Here is a 23088-nt window from a genome sequence, read left to right as displayed (position 1 = left end):
GTAGAGTCTAGTTTATTTGTGTTAGTCTTATTTTTTATGATAATTTGTCGTAGTAAAATTATATGTACAGCACCAAAATTTCTCAAAGGATGTAAAAGAATAGTATTTTGTGTATTAATTTGTGTAATTTGTTTTATTTTCAGACTTGGCACTGAGAGGTATTTAACTGGAACATCTTCAGACAGAGAGAGGTTGTCCCTAACATCCCTTGAAGTAATTACAGATGCACTTCTAGAAATAATGGAGGTTTGTTCTGTACCTTATTTATTCTAAATAGTTTATATTAGCAATTTCAGTCTGTTCTTAGTATGGTATTAGTTTTTTCTGTTTCGGTGTCACACATTTATGTTAAATGTTAACAGGCCTGTATGCGTGACATCAATGATTGTGACTGGCTCCAAACCTGGACCTCGCTATCCAAGTGCATAGCTTTCTGCTTCAATCCAGCTCTTCAGCCAAGGGCGCTCATTGTCTTTGGTTGCATCTGTAAGTTATGTCACTGAAATTATTTAAAAGTTATGTAGGCCTAATAAAACTTAAGTACTTAAGTACAACATAACAGTAGACTCCCTCTTATCCGGACACCTTTTAACCGGACATCGGTTTAACCGGACTAGATCGGCAGGAAGTGGGCGGTACTGAAACGACTGTTCTCGTGGGAAAGATTTGAGACCAGTGATCACGTGTCTAAATACAATGCTCTCCTAAATTTAAGTCAACTACTGTATACAGTATGCATTTCAACGGTCCATTTTAATGAGTCTTTGGGGACGTCTGTTTAACTGGAAAACCGTGTTAAACTCCTCGGGACCGAGGCCAGTCCGGATAGGAGGAAGTCTACTGTAAACGGAAAAATGTGCACTGATGATGAATCTCAAAGTGACATATTAGCTACTGTTTACTGAACACAGTTAACACAATTGACCGATTAGTGTTCGCTGTCTCTATCTGAAACAAATCCATACACACAGAGAGACACATTCCAGAAACCTCTATTTGGACCCTTCTTCATGGAACGAAACAAAATTTCCACCACAACTGTCATCCTGAAATTTTTGACAATAATTGTTTTCTCTATACGTTGGGAGAGAGTAAAAAGCGAATCACAGTAAGCTACTATTTGATAATACAGATTGTTTTCATTAGCAAAAACAATCACGGACCAAGACATAAAGCAGCTGCTGCGTATCCTGGTGAAGGCACTGGAGAGCTTCAATGACATGATGCAGCTAGAGGCCATTATCATGTGTCTGACTCGTCTCCAACCTCTGCTGCGGCCGGTGAGTTACAGCAGTATAACTATCATAGCATTCATAAGTGTTATCGCTATTATATACAAGAAATATCCAGAAAATAACAGAAGCTAGGTGGGTGCAAAAAGTCTGATGTAAACCTCAAATGGCAAAGACTAAGAATGATATCACATGATTTCCCCCAAGAAAACCATGTGGAATAAATGCCGGTCCACAGGTAACAAACAAACCCAGGAGGTCTTGGATTGTTGTGGGTGGCAACTTTCCAATCATTCACCGAACATCCTGGATTTAAAGTTAACCATAATCTGATCAATTAATGAAGACATTGCTTGCTACGCAACACCTTGACACTGATGTTGAACGCCATGTCAGTGTAAACCAATGCTTGAAATCTAATATCACAGATTTTTCAAATAGCTAATTGAAAAATTAAAACTTTGATCAAATCATTAATTCCCTAATTTAAATTTTGATCGTGAAAAATTTTCAGAATTGCGTACCTATGATATTTATATTGTAAAAAGTTTATCTTTTTATCCTTTTGTTTGTTTTGTTTATTTTTTACTTCAAAACATTCTGAGAAAACATTTGTTACATTCTGGATAGCCCTTAGGTAATATGGAAAATGTTAAAATAATGAAGGGGTTTTGCCCATCTAGTTTTAGTGTCAAGTGCTTTTTGATAGCAAATGTCGAAATGTCTACTCAAACCGAAATGTTTTATACATAAGCGATTTGATTTGCTAGCAATTTTCTATTGTTTGTGTGCACCGATGGTTCACTGTTGACTGGTGGTGGTTGCAGGAGTCACCCATACACAAGGCATTGTTCTGGGTTGCCATCTCTGTGCTGCAGCTGGACCAGCTTGACCTGTACAGAGCTGGGCTTGCTCTGCTGGAACAGAATCTCCACACACTAGACTCTCAGGGCCTGTTTGAGGACAAGGTATGTAGCTGCTCTGGGTAATATTGCTCTCAAAGTGTCAAACACCTTTGTTAGACTATTGGAATTATCTTAAGCCCTAAGGTTTCTTGCTATTCCAATGCGTAATAATTTTTGTACTTAAATATATTTAACTCTACATCATAACAAGAACATCAAATAGCATTCATCAGATTTCAGTTTTTTACCAAAGGCTCAGCTTCATTAAAAATCTCATCCTCGCACACCTTTACTGATAATCTATCACACAGGGCTTTCCTTTCTTCTACTCTACTGTTTAGAGAGTTTGTGCCTGTGATTAAATTGTTACTGTAAAATGAAACTGGTAAATATTTATTTGTGATTTTTTTGTTTAGTTCAAGATAAATAATATTTAAAAACATAAAATCAATTTCAAGTGTAAATAATTGCTATGGTTAATTGACAATCACCTACCCTCAATAATAGGATTAACAATTTGTTAGTTAACTGTTGATTTGTTCATAGCCTCTAGCCCAAGTGATGATGTCCACACGAGAACCTCTTGAGTGGCATTTCAAACAGCTGGATCACGCTGTGGGGCTCAGTTTTAAAGGTACACTATTTAACCATAGTCTTGTGTCTAGTATTTCTTTTGATGTCTAAAGAAATGCAAAATATCTCCAGCATAGCTTACTTCTGTAGGATTACATTCCATAGTTTGTTACATAAAAAATGTGCCTTTGAAGTTAATATTAATATAAATAACATATAGTTGTAAATTATTTTGATATACTAAAGTCTCAAAACATACCATGCATTATATTGTTGATTAGAAATAAGTAACAATCCAAGAGATTGTTAATAGCACAATTATCATACTATGAATGATAAACCTTGCTCATTGTTGGGGCTTTCCCCTGAACATGTAAGACAAATATATTCGTCCCTGTCCAAATCTAGTTGTTTGTAATTGTAAATAATCAAGGTTTCGACGCTGGTTGCGGTCATGATCACAGAGAGGGCTTTTTCAAGAACATCAAATTTCAACAGAAGTCAGTTGTTTGGATGTCGTCAAGGGGGTTCTGTTAAGACACACACAGAAAAGCATATTGTATACATAAATTGTGTTGTAAAGTTCTGGTGGAGATAAACAGGACTGTATTGTTTAATTTTTTACTGTCGCGGGAGTCAGCTGGAGAGCATTCAGTATTCATGACAGCTAACTAGATTTGGACTGGGACAACAGTTAAGGTAAATAAATCATAATATACACTTTGATTAGCTGACTTTTGTCCTCAACCTAATGATGATTTTAAGTTGCAATATGTTATGTTATGTTACAGCCAACTTCCACTTTGCCCTGGTTGGTCATCTGTTGAAGGGGTTCCGTCACCCCACCCCCACCACTGTGTCTCGCACATCTCGTATACTAACTTCTCTCCTGGCTATTGTGGCTAGGCCTCACAAGAGGGACAAGTTTGAGGTGACACCGGAGAGTGTGGCATACCTCGCCGGTAAGTCACTAATATTGCTACAGCAGACTTTTATATTCTGATTCATAATATACAATGAGGGAGGATTAATTGGTCTCTTCAGAATTCAAGACAAGATCAAGACACTTGATGAAGTTTCGGCTTTGTTGCTTTCATATGGTTAGTCAGAGCAGTATAGAAGCAATGCTACCGGCAATGGCCACAATAGTACAGAGCATGGATTAAGTTCGGAAGATTATATAATTGTAGTGGACTGCGGTAGTGGTGCTTCAATATTGCTTTGAAACGTCAGCACGCCAAAGTAATGTGACACGGTTCTACTTCAAAGACCACTATAATGGTTAATGAGCGCCTTATAGCAACAGCACCTTCTGTTCAAATATTCCGGTTAAATATTTCTTGCTATGAGTGTTAAGACGCCTAGTTTCATAACTCAGTGAGGTTGGATTACATTAAATCAAACTAGCAAATCCGTCGTGGCTTCGCTCACGAAAATTTCAATTAAAAAAATAAAGATCTGATAGGCCAACAAGATAATTATAGTAATTAAGTGATAGGAGAAGGCAGGTTCCACCCCTTCAAATAAAAGGTTAAACTCGTTAACCAATAATTGCTCCTTTGAAATTGACATTCCAAACACGTTAAATAATATACTGTTATTAAATTATCAATAACACAAAGATCTTAAAATCTCCAACAAAATAGAGTAGAGACAAAAACACACCTTGATTATTTCGTTCATTTAACTATTAAAAATGTGTTATGCAGTGAACACGTTTTCCAACAGTCACGTGACAAAGTAGGCTTCCTTGCACAGATTATAGTACAGAAAGCCTTCCGTGTCCGCTTGAAAATAAGTTGACAACACTTAAAGATATTACGAATACGATCAGCTGGTGCAGTGATTCCCATTTTGTTCAATGTTTGGATTTAACCTAACCTAAAAACATGTACAGTGTTTGAAAGACTAATTATTTATATGATTTATAGTAACTGTAGGAAAAATACAATGTGTAACACAAGTGCAAACTGCCTTTGCTCGAGAAAATGTCCACACTCGCCTACGGCTCATACGTAAACATTTCTCTCATGTGCAGCAAAGTGCCACTTCGCCCACTAGTTACACAAATAACTATTTCAAGCCACAAAAATAATGTAAATATTATAATTTCACCCAATAAAATATAATCAGCTGTTCCCATACCATACTGAAGTGTAGACTGTTTGAAGCCATTGAGCTATCTATCTATCTATATATTAATAGGCAAGCATGTTTCTTTAAAACCTTTTTTCTCAGCTCGTGTGCATCGTAGGGAAAATCTACGCATACCGTTGGAAAGCTATTTTCCTGTAGGTGTGCAGAATCCCTTTATAAATTTAAATAGGCTCAAAGATAAGCACAAAAAATGAGTTTAAAAATTTGAAAAAATTAACATGGATCTTATGCGTTGCTATGCTGGTTACGAAATAACAACGAAATATAAACAGAAAATCAAAACAAATGGAAGAAACTCCAATCACATGTTTTATTTACAGTGTGGGGTGAAAATAGATAAGTGAGTACATTACATATTTTTGGTCGAGTTTCGACCACTGGACGACCTCTCGTCTATATATTAATAGGCAAGCATGTTTCTTTAAAACCTTTTTTCTCAGCTCGTGTGCATCGTGGGGTAAATCTACGCATACCGTTAGAAAGCTATTTTCCTGTAGGTGTGCAGAATCCCTTTATAAATTTAAATAGGCTCAAAGATAAGCACAAAAAATTAGTTTAAAAATTGGAAAAAATTAACATGGATCTTATGCGTTGCCATGCTGGTGACGAAATAACAACGAAATATAAACAGAAAATCAAAACAAATGGAAGAAACTCCAATCACATGTTTTATTTACAGTGTGGGGTGAAAATAGAGAAGTGAGTAAGTTTACATTACATATTTTTGGTTGAGTTTCGACCACTGGACGACCTCTCGTTATAATAAAGAAGGGAAATGTGAAGGGGACCTCACTACACGTATGCGAGGCTCCACTTGATTCTGAAAACAATACAAACATTATTAAATCATTTGATATTATCATGGTCTAATACAAGGTCGTGGGGGAAATGTGGCAACGCCGCAAATCCGGCTAACCGAGACAGCTGTTGCATTTCATAATGGAGTGTCTGTGCTATGTTTATGTTTGCACGTGTATTGCTGTTATTATCATTGCAATAGACCAATAAATATTTAGACATTCCTAGTATTTGATCATTTGGCTCTGAAATGAAGACAGTTTTGGCCCTCTTTCCTTTGCAGGGGATGGGAAATAAAAGTAGTTGAAACAAGTTATGACACTATTTGCTGGTTAAAATAATAATTTTAATAGTGCAGATTCAAAGTAAGTTATTCATGTGTTCAAATGTAAAAAAAATCTTTTCTCCATAAGAACTTTCTCATATGGGAACTTTAAAAGCCACTGGGGCAGAACCCTGATGGAATTTCATGAAAAACGCTTCTTATTGCACACCTAGAGATTGATTAGAACCTCCATGCCAATTACTGAGTTTTTATGGTTTGTAGTTTTTTAGATCTAGTGAGTGAGAGGTATTTGACTTTTATAAGTACGGAGATAGATTTTAACTAACCTTATTTTGATTCATTAAAGGCAAAGTACAAGAGTTTACAACTGTAATATAAAAAATACAAATTTACAGCCTTGGTGCCCGTGTCTGAGGAAGTGAGGAACAGGTGTCATGTGAAGCATACAATGTCTCGTCTAGATGTTCACCTCAATCCTCAGGTATGACAAATAGCAATAGGATTTGTTAAAAAAAAACTTCTTATAATTGTAAGACGCATCCTAGTTTTAGCGAATTTCCCTATAGGAAAGTAGCTATTACCTATTACCATAGGTGGTACAGTAAAAGCTATGCCTGTGATCGACTTACTTTTTCATTTTCATGTCCCAGAGGCTAAAAACACTATTTGTTCTAATTAGGATTATTATGTACAAGGATAGGGATCAGCTAGCTTACCTGGTAGATAGAGTCCAGATTAGCCTTGATTAAACATAAAATACCCCCGCCGCAGCAAACCTGCCGACTAAGCGAATTTCCTTGTCTGAATTGATTTTCAGTTAAATATATTTTAATAACATTAGGTTTAACGAGTACCTAGGTTTGCTGCTACAAGGAAACTAATAAAGTGTGTTTTTGAGTAAAATATTGATAGCTGAGTACAAAATAAATAAATTTGCCAAGTTTGATCAAAATATATCCATAAACAAGCAAACTACAACATTTGACAATATTCTCCATAAGAATAACATGGGAATTTTAAATTTACAATTTTTTTAATTTTCTCCGTTACTAATAATCGAAGACAAATACTTTTATATACTAAATTATTTGTTTTTTTAAGCTCTTTAAAAAGGTCTAAAGAGAAATCGGGAAATTTTGTGTTTTGAGGGTCAAAAGTGAGAAAAACCAATTTTTACCCCATAAAACCCCCCGTAAAGCCCCGTTCCCATGGTCCGATCGTGCTGGTTCGCGAACTCATTCAAGTTTATCCCGCTTTACACCTTTAAACCAAATTTCATCAAAATCGGACAAAAATTACTCAAGTTATCGCGTTCACGGACGTATATATATATATATATATATCTATGTCTATATATATATATATACATATATAAAAATTTGAACTAATGGTGTTTTTGGCCTCTGGGGACATCAAAATGAAAAAGTAAATCGGTCCCGGGTCTAGGTCTTACCGTGCCACCTACGGTAATAGCTACTTCCCTATAGGGAAATTCGCTAAAACATGACACAACACAGAAAAACAAGTTTTTCAAGGTTGAAGGCAGGATAAATTTGAATGAGTTTGCGAACCAGCATGATGGGACCTTGGGAATAGGGTTTTATGGGGTAAAAATTGGTTTTCCCATTTTTTACCCTCAAAGCATTACAATTTTCCAACTTCTCTCCAAACCATTTTCAAGAGATTAACCCTTCCCGGACCGGCGAAATCGTGACATAGGATGGGAAAAATTAGAGGAAAAAATAAAAATTAATTTTACTTATTTGTGTTTTTGTATACAAGTATACATAAAATAAGGGTCTGACTTAGGGGAGGTACAATTGAGGCATTAGTTCAAAATTCCTCCGCGAACAGCGCTCTAGTAGAGAATATTTTGGCAATGAAGGTTTACTTTTGTTCATAAAATAAAATTATAAAATAAATGCCTCAAATTCAATTTTATAATTTTTTTATTATAAAATCACTATCATAACCTAACTGAACTAACCAAACTTGCTGATAATGAAATAATATAAAAAAAGTTTATTAATAGAAAAAAAATTCTGTTTATTAAATAAAACTAGAAATTGCTCGATTAAAGTTTTATAATGGCTTAATAATAAAATTAAACTGTCATAACCGAACCAAACCAACCAAACTTGCTAATAATGAAAAAATCTTAGTCAAAAAGTTAATGCCACCAGCGGGACTCGAACACGGGTCTCTCAGCATATCAGCCCGGCACTCTAACCACTAGACCACCGAGGCCGATGGTTACAATTCGTATTGTTACGGTAATGGTGTTCCCTCTGCTAATGAGAAGCCCACAGCTGTCATCGTAACCTCATCTATACCTCCACTGAGTAAATACCATAAAATAAACACAATGGAACACTTCATATTGTCAAAATAATTTTTTACTCGTTTTTAACTATGCGGATATATCCGCTACTCGTCCGCGGATGAGTAGAAATGCAGCGGATATATCCGCCACCCGTCTTTAAAGATATGACCATGACAACGTTAGGCAATAAATAAAGAACAATATGTAAACAATAAATAAAGACAACGTAATGTTGAGCGTGAAACGTCGAGAGAGTAGCGTAGGAGTGGTGGTAGGTTCGCAGGAGGGGGTGTGGCTCAGAAGAGGGGTTGGCGTGTGAGAGAGGGGGGAGTGAGGGGGATAGCGCAGCCATGGAGAGAGCAGGAAAGCATGGCCTTGGTACCGTGAAACATCTGGTTACTGCTCAAGCACCTTCCAGTCTGTCTGAAGATAAGGCGGATATAACCGCTTCCTGTCTGGAACATCAATAACCATAAGCGGATATATCCATCATCCGTCCTTTATCACCAAAGACTTAGGCGGATATGTCCATCACCCGTTTGCGAAGGGTAAGGGGAATAATAGCAATGCAAATTAAATTAATCTTTGAACAACTGTCATTATTGGCTCGGTTGTCCGTTTGAGTTCAAATTTGCGGCATTATATTCTGCTAGTAAAGACCTTTAATTTGATGTACATGCCAACCTATGCTTCTATTTAATATTTCCTTCTGACTCCTTTGCGGGACATCCCCATGATATGACAGAAAATTGATAGTTCCTTGAAAAAGTAGATTTTTAGGTGTGGTGTTGATGTACCAAATCTTATTGATTTATCTGTTGTCGTTTGGAAAATATTAAGCCCGTGCGGGACTTTATATACACCCTGTATGATTAATAGTAACTGTAGTAAAAATATAATGTGTAACCCCGAGTGCAAACTGTCTTTGCTGTACTCGAGAATCTTTCCATCGTGTGAAGTGCCACTTTGCCCACTAGTTACACAAATAACTATTGTATAAATCCAATTATTTAGACAAATTGAAATTCGCTAAGTCTGCATGTTTGCTGCAGCGGGAGTATTTTATAATAAATCCATTCACATTTAAAACAAGTTGTTGTGTTACTAAAAATGTGAAACAGTTGTCAAAGCAATATTACCTGTACAGGTAGTGGTTGCTATGGCTGGCAGCAAATGTGAGGCAATGTCCACAGGACGACGCCAGAAGTCATGGGACCTCCTAGACCAGTCGGCTATTGCTCAGGCGCGCCAACACAAACAACAGGCTCAGGTAATAGAAAATATGTCATAAGCTACTATGCTATGTTGCTGTCAATACTTTCATTAACCTTCCATCGGGCGCATCACGGAAGTTACCTCCGGGTCACTACTTTTTTCGTTATAAAAACTATGTGTTCGGCAGGGCTGTGGCCTGATTTACCTCACGAACATCTCTTGCGGGATCGGTTTTGTATACTCTTACCCTTTTCCCAGTTGTCAGTTGACTTTGGGGAGTGGTTCGCGTCACTACTGGAAGTAGCTTCCGTGAGCGCCCTGTGATGTAACGGGTTTCCCGGAGCCTAGTTCCGTGTGCGCCCTTGTGTTTGACCTTATTTAGCGATATTATAAAATGGATGAAGAAGAACTAATTGCGAGATTGTTGGCTAGTGTTGAAAGGGGGGACAAGGAACAACATTTAGTAGAAAGAACTAATGGTGCGTGAGTTCGGAAACCTTTTTTTCCAAGAAAAAGAGCTTTGCCAAAATGTATAGTCAAAATGTATGTATTAGACAATAGGTGTTTCATTTCAAACACCATTGCAACTTTTTCTAAAGAGCTTGGACAAAGTAAGTTGTCCTTATGAAATAATTATCTTTTTCATAATACAATAGGTGTTTTTATGTCATACACTGATGCAATTTTTGTCTAAGAGCTTTGATTGAATGAGTTGTCCTTATACAAAATGATTATTTTCATTAGACCATGTACGTGTTTATATGTCATACAATATTAAAATTTGTTTTCTAATATACGACAGTACTGTAGAAGTACAAAAAGTAAGTCTTTTTATCCACAACACTTATGTGTTTTTATTTTTTATTATAACATTTTCTATTTGATATAATACTTAAGTAATAAATAATGTAATAACTCATAAAAAAATGTTTTCTAACAGTTTTATTGCTATTAAAATGTTTTTTCTGCTCATCATTGTATAGTTTTTGTACTCCCGGAGGTAACTTCCTTGAGCGCCCTTTGGTGTTTGAAAATCAATGCGCCCGACGGAAGGTTAAAGACCTATTGGTTTCAAGTGTTGAAAGACAGCTGAGATGTATTTCAACAAATAATATAAAAATAGGTATATGCAACTTATTTATTTCTAATCAAAATTCAAAAAGCATTTTAAGTTAAGTTTTTCTTTGTGTCAACAAACGGTTTAATTTGATATAAAAACATTACCATGTCAAATTAAGAAAACTAGTTTTGGTTTGTTCCGTTGGTTCTTAAAACACACTATTAATATGGTAATCACCTATAGACTTTAATAATTGTCCTGAAATTACTGAATTTGATTGCATCTTGTCCAAGGAATAGTTGAAAAACTCCTAAAGGTAAAGGTATTGTTAAAAAAATCTTTGTTGTTAAATTAACGTCATCAGATTTTAAATTTCTGTACATTTTAGTTGGTAATGGTGAATTTATACACGGATACATTTCCTATTCAAAAGTTAGCCCTGCTGTGTAGTCAGCATGATAAGAAATTTGTTGTTCAAACATGTTTGATATTTAAAAACTAATAGCTCCAGCTATGTAGCTTGAGTTATAGTGTTTGCTCGTCTAGTAATCAAAACGTTGCCGGTTAGATCCTGAGAATAGTCAGTAGCTTTTTGATGATTGGAAACTAGACTCGGCTGTCCTTGATCATTGGGCTCGGGGATGAAGACAGCTTTGGCCCTCTTCCCTCTGCCGGGGAGGGGAAATAAAAGTAGTTTTCAAATAAAAGCTGCTGAAACAAGTTATGACACTATTCGGTGGTTAAAATAATAAATTTAAATTTGTTTATATTTTTTTACAGACTAATAAAAACAAATTTTGTAAAACAATTTTTGGAAATTTTACACTCCTATAAATTCAGCATTGTGTTGTGGGCTACAGGCCAGGCAGCCAATATAGTAAGTGGGATCTGCATATGTTGTGAAGGGTCTTCTTGTGTTTTATATTGAAGAAAACCCCAGGTGTATTATTACGGTAAACAATCATAATCAAACTGTGAACCTCCATATAGTTTATTACAAACATGTATTAGTGTACAGTTTACAGTAATTTCTTTGGTATTGAATATAATTATTAAAATCCATAAAACATAGTTATGATGAGAAGGTGTATAAAAGGCTAGTTGAGTTTAAAATGCTAGTGGTAGTTTGCGGTTACCAGGTGGGGGAGGCTAGTTGTAGTAATAAAGGGTGGCGTAGCCTGGATCTAGCCCCGCCCCCCCTCTACCGTACGCAGCGCTCGTCCTCTGTCCCCTCCGCAGACTGTCCCCCGCCAGAGTCTGGAGAGCGAGTAAGCTGCATGTGCCCCCTTTGCTTCTCCCCCCGCACCGCACCGCACTACACCACCGTCATGTGATGACTGATACTACAAGTCCTCAGCACTGTTTTAACTTCCCCGTCAACGATTGCCCTTCTGAGGCATTCATTTGAAATAATTTGGTTTAATGACTGCATGTTACTGACTTGCTGAAACGTTATGAATAGATGCTAGGTTTAAATAAAATGTGTGAGACAACACACATCTTTTTCTTTAAAATGACATTTTATTAGTTATAATTTGACTTTGTTATTATTACCTTATCTTTGAACTTCCAGCGTTATGAAATATTAATTCTATGCAAGTATTATGCATTGTTTATCGTAAGCCCTCTTTATCTGGCATTCTAAGATAGACTTAGTATTCAAATCCAAAGTCACATTATAAGTCATTATTCATACAATCTATATTTTTTCTCATTTATATTATTGTGCTCAAATATAAGTTTTATAGTTTTTATGTTAGGTTTTACTATTTGCCAAGTTATTCAACATTACTGATACAAAAAGTTATCGAGACTGCAGTAGTTTTTAAATCATTCTTCGATTTTGGAACATATTATGATACTGTAGGTTACGTACCTTTGTCCATCTTCAGTCTTAATAGTAGTCTGAGGATTACTAGTTTCAAGACATAAGACCCATTGTCAAATCCAACATCAAATTGATTGTCTATCAAATCCGACTGACTTCTGCATCAATTAAACACATCGACACGTTAATTTAGTATTTAAAATCACAAAAAAATTTTTTAATACAAGCTAGGCTAGCCAAACTAGGACAAATCAATGTATTAAGAATTCTTTCTGAGTTTTAAAATGTTAACTTTGTGATGTGTGTTCATTGATGAGGACGTCAGTTGAACTTATAGACTATGAATTTGATATTTGTTCCATTTGACAATGGGTCTTATGCCTCAAAACTAGTAATCCTCAGACTACTATTATAAGATTAAAGATACACGAAAGTGCGTAACCAATCATACACAATAGTTTTAATTGGTCTAAGAGAATTTTGATGTAAAAATTTCACTGATTGAGCTATCTTAGCATCTTTCAAGCTGATGTTTCTGAATTTTAATTCTGAATGTATATAATTCTTATGGTATAAAATTTCAATGGGTTACAATTTTAAAATGTTGTGTCTGTGATTTCTAATCAACTTCTCTAAAAGTATTACTGTTTTAATATGGGGTTATGAGGGAGAGGGGATAGAATTGCAGAGATTTGCTTGGATATCTATTACAAAATTAATTAGGAGATTTTACATTTCTGAATTTAGTGAATTTTGAACATTTCAATTAGAATTGTTATCACATTTCTCCTGCAATATTAATGGTACAATAAGTACTTAGTTTTTGACTGTGCCAAACTGTTGATAGCAATAGATCAAGGGTGTTTGAATACAAATATTCCATTTTACTTTGAAAGTATTCTATTACACTTATATACAAACTTTAAACCTTATTTAAATTTACGCAAACCTTGTTTGGTTACATATTCAACTGTTGCAATGACCAGATAATAAAGCAGTGAATGGTTGGGACAAGTTAATGCTCGTTAAATCATTTCTAAGTGATCATGTTACAGAATCGCAGTGCTCGAGTCTCAGTGTCCAATGAGAACAACGTACTGTTAGACCCAGAAGTGTTGACTGACTTCTCCACTCAAGCGCTAGTCTTGACAGTACTGGCGACACTTGTTAAATACACAAGTGATGAGAATGAGACCAGGATACTTTACCAGTACCTGGCCGAGGCTTCTATAGTCTTCCCTAGAGTCTTTCCTGTCATGTAAGTTACTGTCTTCGGTCTTGCAAGTTATTAGAGTCAAATGTTAGTGGGTGTTAGTGGGGTTGGAGTTCATAAAAAATTACATCACTTAAGCCTCAACCATGATATAAAAATGTCTTGTAAGAATATAGATTTACTGTAGAACTCCAACTTTCCGAATTGCCAATTACCATAATTAATTTGGTAACAAAAACTGTTCTAAAAACCTAAACTACATTAATAACAACTTTTTAATTAAAAGGCTTAAGCCATGACCGCGGCGAAATCCTGATGATCTCACATGTTCGAATAGACATCATCGTCTTCTGTGGTCACGGAAACATCATCGTCTTCTGTGGTCACAGCTGTATCTTGAAGATATTCCGCAGTTGTGTAAACATCATCACCGTCTCAAAAATCTTGAACCTCTCCTGTGATTGAGTAGACATTATAATAATTAGACCTCATTAATGATTGTAGCATTTTAACCGATTCGGCTTGCTTAACATTTGAGACAGCAGAATTAAGTGTTAGATCTGCATTCATTTGTAGTTTTTCAGATAAACTTTTGTCTCTAATCGCTACAACAAGTTGATCTCGTATAGCCTCATCTTTATAAGAAGCAGGAAAATCGCATCTAGAAGCCATCTCATGAAGATCATGAATCAAACTCAACACGCTCTTCCTCATGTTGAACCCTAGTATGAAACATGTACCTCTCATAGATTACATTCTTAGAAGGAGCAAAATATGTATCAAATTTTGTTAAAACAGTCTTGAAACTTTTACTTTCCTCAGATGTCAAATTAAATGATTCAAATATGCTTTCGGCCTTTTCGCCCATCATATATAGTAAGATGTTTACCTGATATGGTTCTTCTTCATTGGTGAGCCCAGATACCGCATGAAAGCGCAAGAAACGGGTTTTCCATTTAGACCAGTTTTCTCCTTTAACCCTCCCAGTGTTACTTGACGAAAATTCGGCAAGCACCACACTTTGTATAGTGTTACTTGCCGATTTTTCGACAAGCAGACATCGTTTACGGCGAAGGCTCTATAACTGACTGAATCGGATTGAACTGGATCGAGTTAGGTATCGTTCTTTCCGTAATATTCTAAGCTTTCTGCAGAGGTCTGTCTCTAAGCGCTATTCATTTTAGTTCCGAAAATATTGTAGCAGACAGCTGACGTGCGTGTATTTGTAAACAGCTAGGTTCCCCCGGACCGATGACTGATGTGTTTTATTACGTTTATCATTGTTTTAGTGTTAAAAATCAAAAGTAGTGATATACGTGGTGCATTATAAGAAGATTTAAGTGGTTTTGAAGTGCTGGTTGATGATCCTGAAGAAGTAGGTAGTGATATTGATGTAAATTATCAGCCAGATTCCTAGCTATGGTTAGGCTATGCATTCTTAGCTAAACGCTATGTACTGAAATCAGTTTTTTGCCCATAACTTATTTATTTGCAAATATACTTCCTTATATTATTATATATTTGTAATCCTCATAAAATTTAGAACAAAGTGGCTATTTTCAAATATTTATAGGCCTATAATTTATACAATTTCATTGAGCGCGAACTTATTTTTTTTTTGAAAATTTTCGAAATTATATTTTTTTTACCTAAAAATTTTTTTTTTGAAAAAATGTTCCTTATGTTTTATATATAATATTGAAGCCCATGATTTTCCAAACAAAATGGTATATAGAACATTAGAATTAACATCGTTTTAAGCTTCTCAGATCCGTTTTAATAAAACCTTGCAAATGCGCCAAAAATAGGTGGACATTAAGGCCTAAACTATGGACACTTGGAGGGTTATAATCAAAATGTTCTGGGGAAGGAACACTAAAACCATTCATCTTTATGTACTGTATTGCTAAAACAATAAAAAACCTGCTGCCACCATGTAGTGTTATCGCAAGTTAAATTAAAATATAGTTCAATAAGACAAATACTTTATTAGGTAGTTTTTACAATAAAATCAAGATCCAGAATGTTTACCAACAAAAACTAAACAAATAATATTCTAACACCATATGTTAATAAACACATATGAATAACAACACATAATCTTCTACAATTGCAGCCAAATCTTGAATATCTCCCTCGGTAGAGTAGACATCATTTTCATGTTTTAACACCTTCCATAGCTATGAAAACTATCTTAGTCCTCCACAATCATGACAAAATCATGACTGGGACAGGTGGCGTCGTCCTGTAATCCAGCTACTAGGAGGTCACAAATTGTGGATATTTATAGGCATGCACTGTGGATGTGATACTCCCTGGTGTGGATTAACGTCCGCACGAGTGAGTACTACGACTATCCGCAGTACTATCCTGATAATTAGACCAATTTGTATATACCAAGGAAAAAATGTGGTTCGGATTCCACTATAAACTGTAGGTCCCTAAGTTGCCATTAGCTGTATGGGCTATTAATTAACAGCTGTGTCTAGGGAATGTCGGCCGTAGTCACTAACAAGACTACAAGATCGCGCCACTCATCCTACACTCATCTCCATTCATACTTGGCTTAAAATACCTACTATGTATGGTCGCCATTTCATTGAACAGTATTAAGTATAAAAACGTGATTTTTCTGTCACAAGATGAGTTCCGCGATCGTGATAGTAAAAGTATAGTATAAAAAAATTAAGAGTTTTTCATTGAAATACCCTAAATCTTAGTTAAGATCCAACTATCTGAGGTTTTTGTTATTCGAATTTGTGGTATGGTCCCAATTGATTCAGATAATCAGAGTTCTATTGTGTATTAAGATTTTTCATCTGTTGTTACAGTCACAGCCTGTTGGACGCTCGCCTGACCAGTGTATTACAGATGTGTCACGATCAAAGCATCCTCAGTGCTGTCCAAAGCATCATCCAGAACATGATTGCCTGTGAGGACACTAGCCAACAGCAGCTACATTACCTTCAGTCTTGCGGCTTTGGAGGACTGTGGAGGTTTTCTGGGCCATTTGCTAAGGTAACATTATACATGTTAGTGTTTGCATTTTCACATTCTACAAAGATGATAAATTTTTAAATAAGTTAATGTTTGCTGCTAACAGTCAAGAATTACAAAACAAAGTTTTATCAGCTAAAGAATTGTGACTAAATTACACCTGCAAAATAACAAATTGGTTTTTTAACTATTATCTTGTTTCATTTATTAATAATTTACATTTTTAAAGAGTTATTGCCTTCACATCAAATTGTCATAGCGCTTGTATAGTATCTACATTTTGTGTTGTGCAGAGCAATGCCACAGCAGAGAGTGCTGAACTGTTTGTCAACTGTCTGGAGGCCATGGTGGAGACTTGTCTACCAGGAGAGGAGGGGGAGATGGAGTTGGTCCAGTATCCCTCCATGCTCTCTGTTTCATCCAACATGAACTTATCATCGTCCCTGTCAAGTTTAACTTTGGGTTCCCCGACGGATAAAGGTGTGCTCATTAGTTAAATTTAAAAATATCACTTTAATTTGGATTAATTCATTGTTCTTATTTCCTCTATGAACTAAAATGATTTTAGTTTGTCCAAATGACCGGGAATCTGGGGAATCTAACAGAATCTATTGAACTGTAGAAAATTTGTATCATTAGGGGAAGTCTTATAACTGTTCAAAGGTTTTATTATTGCACTGAAATTTTTTTGGGTAATTGTAATATTCTATGGCTGTGAACGACTACAGTCAAAACTGCTCTACTAAGGCCCATTTTTTATAATTTTCTTAAACAAATTTTATTTAAATTGACATATTTAGGATACTAGTAATGGGTAAGTGGATTTACTGCTTGTAAGTTGCTACCTTGTTTTACACTACATCCATAAACACTTGTAGTCAAAGTCATCAAAAATAAAACTCAGAGTTTGGAATACTGTTACATTTTACACCATATATTGCTGATTCATATGATAAGATACTAGACCACAATGAAATACTATGATGGGTTAAGGAAATTAATAATATTATTTTTAAATGTTTTCTTTTACTTTTAAACAGCCATAAATGTATTTTTTTCAAAATGAACAATATTTATTCCTCAAATGTAATTTAAAAACTAGCCATATGTTGAGGACATTTTAACGTTCCGATGTATGTCATAGAGCCGTTGTTGGATGTGGAAGGGACGTCGTCATTGGCTCGGTCATCGTACTCCAAGTCTCGCAAGTCTCCTGCGGTTGAATGAGACTCACTGTGTCTCCTCAGGTCTGGCTCAGACTTCAGTCTCAACTGGCTCTGAGGTCTACAGAAGGTGACACAAGCTGCAGTGTTGCCAACCGTGTTGTGCAGTGTTACCAGCCCGACCAACCAACGGGTGCTTGGCCGTCGTCACTGACCATATGTTTAGCTTATTACCTCTTATGTTACAACATTAATTTCTCTTGTCACTCAGATAAGAAATCTGAAAAGTATTACAAAAAATACTATCCTATAAAAATGTTGAACAGACCTTCCTGGATGAACGATAGCCTAGTAATGTAAAATAAACAACATTACACCGAGATCTGTTCTCCGATGGTTCCGATAGTACAGATATGGAAGCATGCCATTGCTAGCTTCATTGTTTTAGCTTGGAACTGGAGTTTTTTTACACATTAGTAGTACAGTTTCAAGTTTGTTAACCTTCTTGATTTTTTACTTCACATGTAAAGCCAAGATGCTGTCATCTTGACCATTATTTTGTTGTTGTTGTAAAAGTAGATTTATCCCTCGGTTACATGTAATTACGAACATTATAACATTATATAAATTGTTAATTTATATCTTCATCACAAGGACAATAATGAAATTTGCCAGTTGAAAATCATTAATCAAACGTTATTTGAAGCAAATAGAAGATTTCATGAAGTCCAATCAAAAGTTCCAGATTTAGTGTCTTACGGCTCTGAAGCAGAAACCGAAGCTTTATATTTACTTTTTAAGAAACTTGTTAAGTCATTTAAAACATATTCTGTAATTGAAAAAGTTAATTTATTACATTAAGGCTTGCTAAAACCAAAGGCATAACGAACATGTGCTTTGCTTGAATATAAATTTTTAACTTATGTATAATGATTGTGTTCAACAAATGAGAAACCTTGAACACTTAACACTATTTTCTGTTTCGACCCTGTAGAGTGTAGACAGTAAAAGTGCTACTGAGCTCACAGTGAACATTGTGTTTCATAAGTAAGCTTTATTGGAGAAGTTAAACAATAGGCAAAGTTGAAACAGGTGCTTATTTTGGTGTAGCAAGACTCAGTGAATACGATAAAGAGCTTAATTAAATATTTTATTTTACATATATTTAGTTTTTCAGTGTTTTAAATGGTAGGCCTAATTTAGTTTAGTTTTAGTGTTTTAGGTGATGAGTGTTACATTGTTGTACAAATGACGAGCTTATGTTTGTTTTGTGGCAAAATTTTCGCCTTTACTATTAGTTTTCGTTTCTCATAACCAAGATCTAGATTGGTTGAATATATTTTTTTATTGTTTATAACCAGCTGGTCTTGGTACTGTAATTTTTCTGAAGTCTACCAAAGAGCTTTAAAACCAAAATGCTGTTTCCTAAGTATTTTATTCTTTCTAATTTGTGTAGTAATAAGTTAAGTGTAATTTAGCATATTTGCTCGGTGAACTGTGCAAAGTTAGGACCCACTTCAATCAATAGTTTTATTTGGGTATTTTTTGTTTTGCTTATATTAAACTAACTATTTAGTTTGAGTATGGTTACCAAGTAAAGGTCTGGATATTTGACAATGAGTATAAAGTGGTGTGTTGATCAAATGGAACAACCATCCAGTGGCTAATTAGATGTCTCTGGCAGTTGTAATTGCTTAAACACAATCAGAACACTAGAACAACAGACAACCTGGTTGTTGGAGGGGAGGTCAATGACCCCAGTGTCCATACACAAACTGACAGTCCATTTTAATAGTTTTCCAACAACAAATTAAGTGGAATGTGGTTATATACCTACTTTGTTGTTACACAAAGTGATTTGCTGCTAAGTCAACTTGTTAGTTTGACACATCAAAAACTCATTACTCTTTTCCATCAATATTTGTAATTCTGTGATGGTAATATGTGTTAATCATATTCACCTGATTTTTGCGGAAAATTGCTGTGATCGCAAGCATGAAATTATTTTGCAAGTGTTAGGTGTAGTTCTGTGTTATTTACTACTATTTCAATACAACATAATTGTCACATATATAGTTGTTATTTGTCGTAAGTGTGGAATTAAAAGAAACACCTTTGTTTACTTTTATCATCAAATAGGAAGATGTAAAAATTTGAGTGTATGGAGTCGCATATTTTTTCAATAATCATGATTAAAAGAATGTTACTGTAGTTCTCATAAACTTAAAATAAGTGCAAATACTCATAGAGTATGAGAAAAATTGTGCTTAACAACTAAGGTCTTCTTATTGTATAACTAAGATATTTAATTAAATACTTAAATCAAACAGATTATTCAGAATAACCTTTTCTATGTGATCAAATTCCCATTGCCTTCTGAAGTGGCCCTAGTTTTTAACAATTATAATACTTCAAAAATTAATTATAAAGTAGTTACATTTTAATATTAAAATGTATTACTTTTATCATTATATGATAATATTAGTTTTAATGAGTTGGCTAAGTGTGATTTTATTATTTTTCAATTGTATTTATTTTGTTCAATATGTTTGAAATATTTTGAACAATTTTAATATTTATTTCTAAATGTTCACTGTTTTAATTACAAATTTTAAAAATCTCTTTAATTTTCGTTTTAGTGATGATAAGCTTTGGGTTCTGCAACTCAGTTTTTAAAATTGTACAAATTCTTTCATAAACAACATTGTGCTCCTTAGTAATTTATAAACATGCTCAAATATTCCCATCGTTCATCAAGTAGTATTTAGTTTGTCCCTTATTGTGTTCTTTTATTGTAACAGAAACAACTAGTAGAACTGTTGTGTAATATTTGCCATGTTATTTTAAGTTTTCGTTATGAGATAGAGGGTATTGTTTTATGCAATTGGAGATTATTGAATTTTTACATTGTTCACACAGTAGCTTGTTTGGTTAAAAAGACTTGTTAATATTAATATTTTATCGCCCACTGAATAAAAAAGTAACTTTAGTTTAACGACAGAGAGAGGGGGAGGGTTGAATTTAAATTAAACATTTTAATCCCTACAAGTTACAGTATTTTTCTTTGTTTAGATTAGTTGATTGATTCCAAATTATTTCAAAAAAATATTGAGCACACATATATTTGAGAATGTTATAAACCCATTGCTGTAACATGTTGCCAATAGTGTAAAAAAGAAAAAAATGTTGAGTAAGCTACATGGAAGTGAGTTAGCATTTCCAGTATCAGGACTTCAACAAACGGTCCAGATTTTTAACAATAGTGCTATCAAAGCCCACACTTATGTTAAAATGGATGGTTGCTGTACTTACACATCATTTCCCACTAAATATTTTTTTTATGTAAAATAATAGTTACCAAGTGTCAAATCAATTTAATAATTAAATTGTGGTTTGTCCAATAATCAAATTAAGAAACCCTCCTCATCTTCTAAACGGTAGTGTGGCTGTCACAACAATTCTGACTGCTGACAAGCTATCATTATAAAAAATCTGAATCGTCCAACAAGTTATTGATTGTTAAGGCCAACACACACCAAATCGTCCATCCAGTGGACGGACGATCCACACCCCAGGTTTTTACTTTTGCAGCAATGTCATGGTACAATTTTAGTCTCTTGCCCCTTAGACATGTACGTGAGCCGTCATATTAACTGTTCCATATTTAACTTATAATATAATAATATAACTTAGATTATAAACTAGCAAGCCCCAATAAAACAGTCAACACACCTACCAGTTACAAATGAGGGCCTGCATGACTGTGACTATAAGTTTTTCAACGGGCTTCGGGGGTACAGGGGTTAAAGGAGGTTCACTACCCTTAGAAGAGGGGAAACTTTCATGGCACACACGTCTGCGGTGAATCGCGGTGAGCGATTCCTGAGTGTCTGTTTTTTGGCTCATTTAATATGCAGGGAAGCGATATGTTTGTCTGTGTGCCGACGTCCGTCTGCTTACGGATGGACGATCGGTTGTGTGTTGACCTTTAACCTATAAAAACAGATGACATTTTCTGATTCAGTTGACAAATATTATTGAAAAAGTTTTTTTATGAGTTTCCAATGGTTAGACACACAGATTTAAGTTGTAAATTATTTTAAGCTTTAATATTAACTGAAAAACACTGATTATGGGTATATAACTTGACTGATGCTGTGGTATTAATAAATAAGAATAATAAAAGAAGTGTATATGTATATTTATTTTTAAAGAGAAGATTACATGAAGGGAAGGTATATATACTGTAATATAAAATGATTAGGCCTACTGATAGTTATAATATTTGCAATTATTTTTCTGTGCACAATTATTTTTAAAGTAAGGTCTAACAAATATGTATATATATATCGTTTATTATTAATATTGAATCTCTGACAAAGTTTTGATGTTAAACCTTGCATATATGTTATAGGTGTACTATAGATAATGTATGTTAGCCCATGTTTATTTGTTGTTTGGGTTGACTATGGCTTTAAATAATTTATAGTTGTTCATTGTTAGATTTGATTTGTGAGGAGCTTCAATAATATTGTAAATATTTTACCTTTGCCTTAATTAAGTTAAAAATGTAATGTATCCCAATATTGAGTAACTGAGAAACTGTGCTTAAGACAGTGTTGTTTCTATTATTGTTGTAATCACACTGCACACTGTATATTTTTCTAATAATACTTTTGTTATTGTATTTGTTGTAAGCTCAGATATTTACTCTCATAAATATTCAAAAAAATCAATGTTTATGTTAATTCAGTTTATTTTAACTTTGAGATTTGTTTGTTTGTGATTTATTTTTATTGTTTTCCCTCCTTGGAAAGAAAAACAAGATATAATCCAGATCAAGAAATAAATTGTTTCAGTGGAAGTATCTAATTTTTAATGTTTATCAAATCTATGTTGTTTTGTAATATAAGCGATTGGCCTGTTTTGATTGATTTGGTTATGATTGTAAGAGTGAGGTCAAAGTGGATATTACTTTGCACTTTAGCCTTCACACAATTTCAAGAGATAGATCTTATGATAACACAATTGTATGGGTTGAGTCGTCATTTTTACTATTCGTAGTTTCTGTCATTTTAATGTCTTACAATTTTATATATTTAAAAGCTTTACTTCAGCCAAAGTCAACTCAAGTTATTTTTTGATCTCATTCGTTTTATATACATAGTAACTTGGTGTACAAGCAACGAATTTTTTTATTCGATTTTACTCTAGTTATAGACATTTTATTATTGTTTTGTAGGGTTAGGATTCAGCCACATACCTGTATTGTTTTATGTAAACTGTAATATATGTAATTTTGTATGTTTAAATCAAATATAGATTATATTTGTCCTGA

The 23088-nt window shown here is 34.5% G+C and overlaps 1 protein-coding gene across 5 annotated transcripts in view; it reads left to right on the top strand.

Moving 5' to 3' along the window:
* Positions 1 to 23088, top strand: part of LOC128987870 (neurofibromin) — a 79407-nt gene extending 56319 nt beyond the window's left edge. For 3 of the 5 annotated variants that reach the window (XM_054408955.1, XM_054408946.1, XM_054408937.1), the window contains 13 exons: positions 144 to 246; positions 363 to 486; positions 1147 to 1280; positions 2060 to 2200; positions 2684 to 2771; positions 3502 to 3672; positions 6347 to 6432; positions 9422 to 9544; positions 11689 to 11817; positions 13433 to 13635; positions 16422 to 16608; positions 16881 to 17067; positions 17732 to 23088. In XM_054408955.1, the coding sequence (XP_054264930.1) occupies positions 144 to 246; positions 363 to 486; positions 1147 to 1280; positions 2060 to 2200; positions 2684 to 2771; positions 3502 to 3672; positions 6347 to 6432; positions 9422 to 9544; positions 11689 to 11817; positions 13433 to 13635; positions 16422 to 16608; positions 16881 to 17067; positions 17732 to 17814 (1759 nt within the window). In that variant the 3' untranslated portion in view covers positions 17815 to 23088. The remainder of the gene's footprint in view (positions 1 to 143; positions 247 to 362; positions 487 to 1146; positions 1281 to 2059; positions 2201 to 2683; positions 2772 to 3501; positions 3673 to 6346; positions 6433 to 9421; positions 9545 to 11688; positions 11818 to 13432; positions 13636 to 16421; positions 16609 to 16880; positions 17068 to 17731) is intronic. The other 2 variants (XM_054408972.1, XM_054408964.1) reach the window with 1 other exon arrangement.

The sequence above is a fragment of the Macrosteles quadrilineatus genome, unplaced genomic scaffold, assembly GCF_028750875.1.
Source record: "Macrosteles quadrilineatus isolate MER2022 unplaced genomic scaffold, UCM_ALF_1.0 Scaffold_1__1_contigs__length_201487025, whole genome shotgun sequence".
In the NCBI taxonomy this organism is placed as follows: domain Eukaryota; kingdom Metazoa; phylum Arthropoda; class Insecta; order Hemiptera; family Cicadellidae; genus Macrosteles; species Macrosteles quadrilineatus.
Note: the sequence above shows the minus strand (reverse complement) of the source record. Positions and strands in the feature narration are given on the sequence as shown.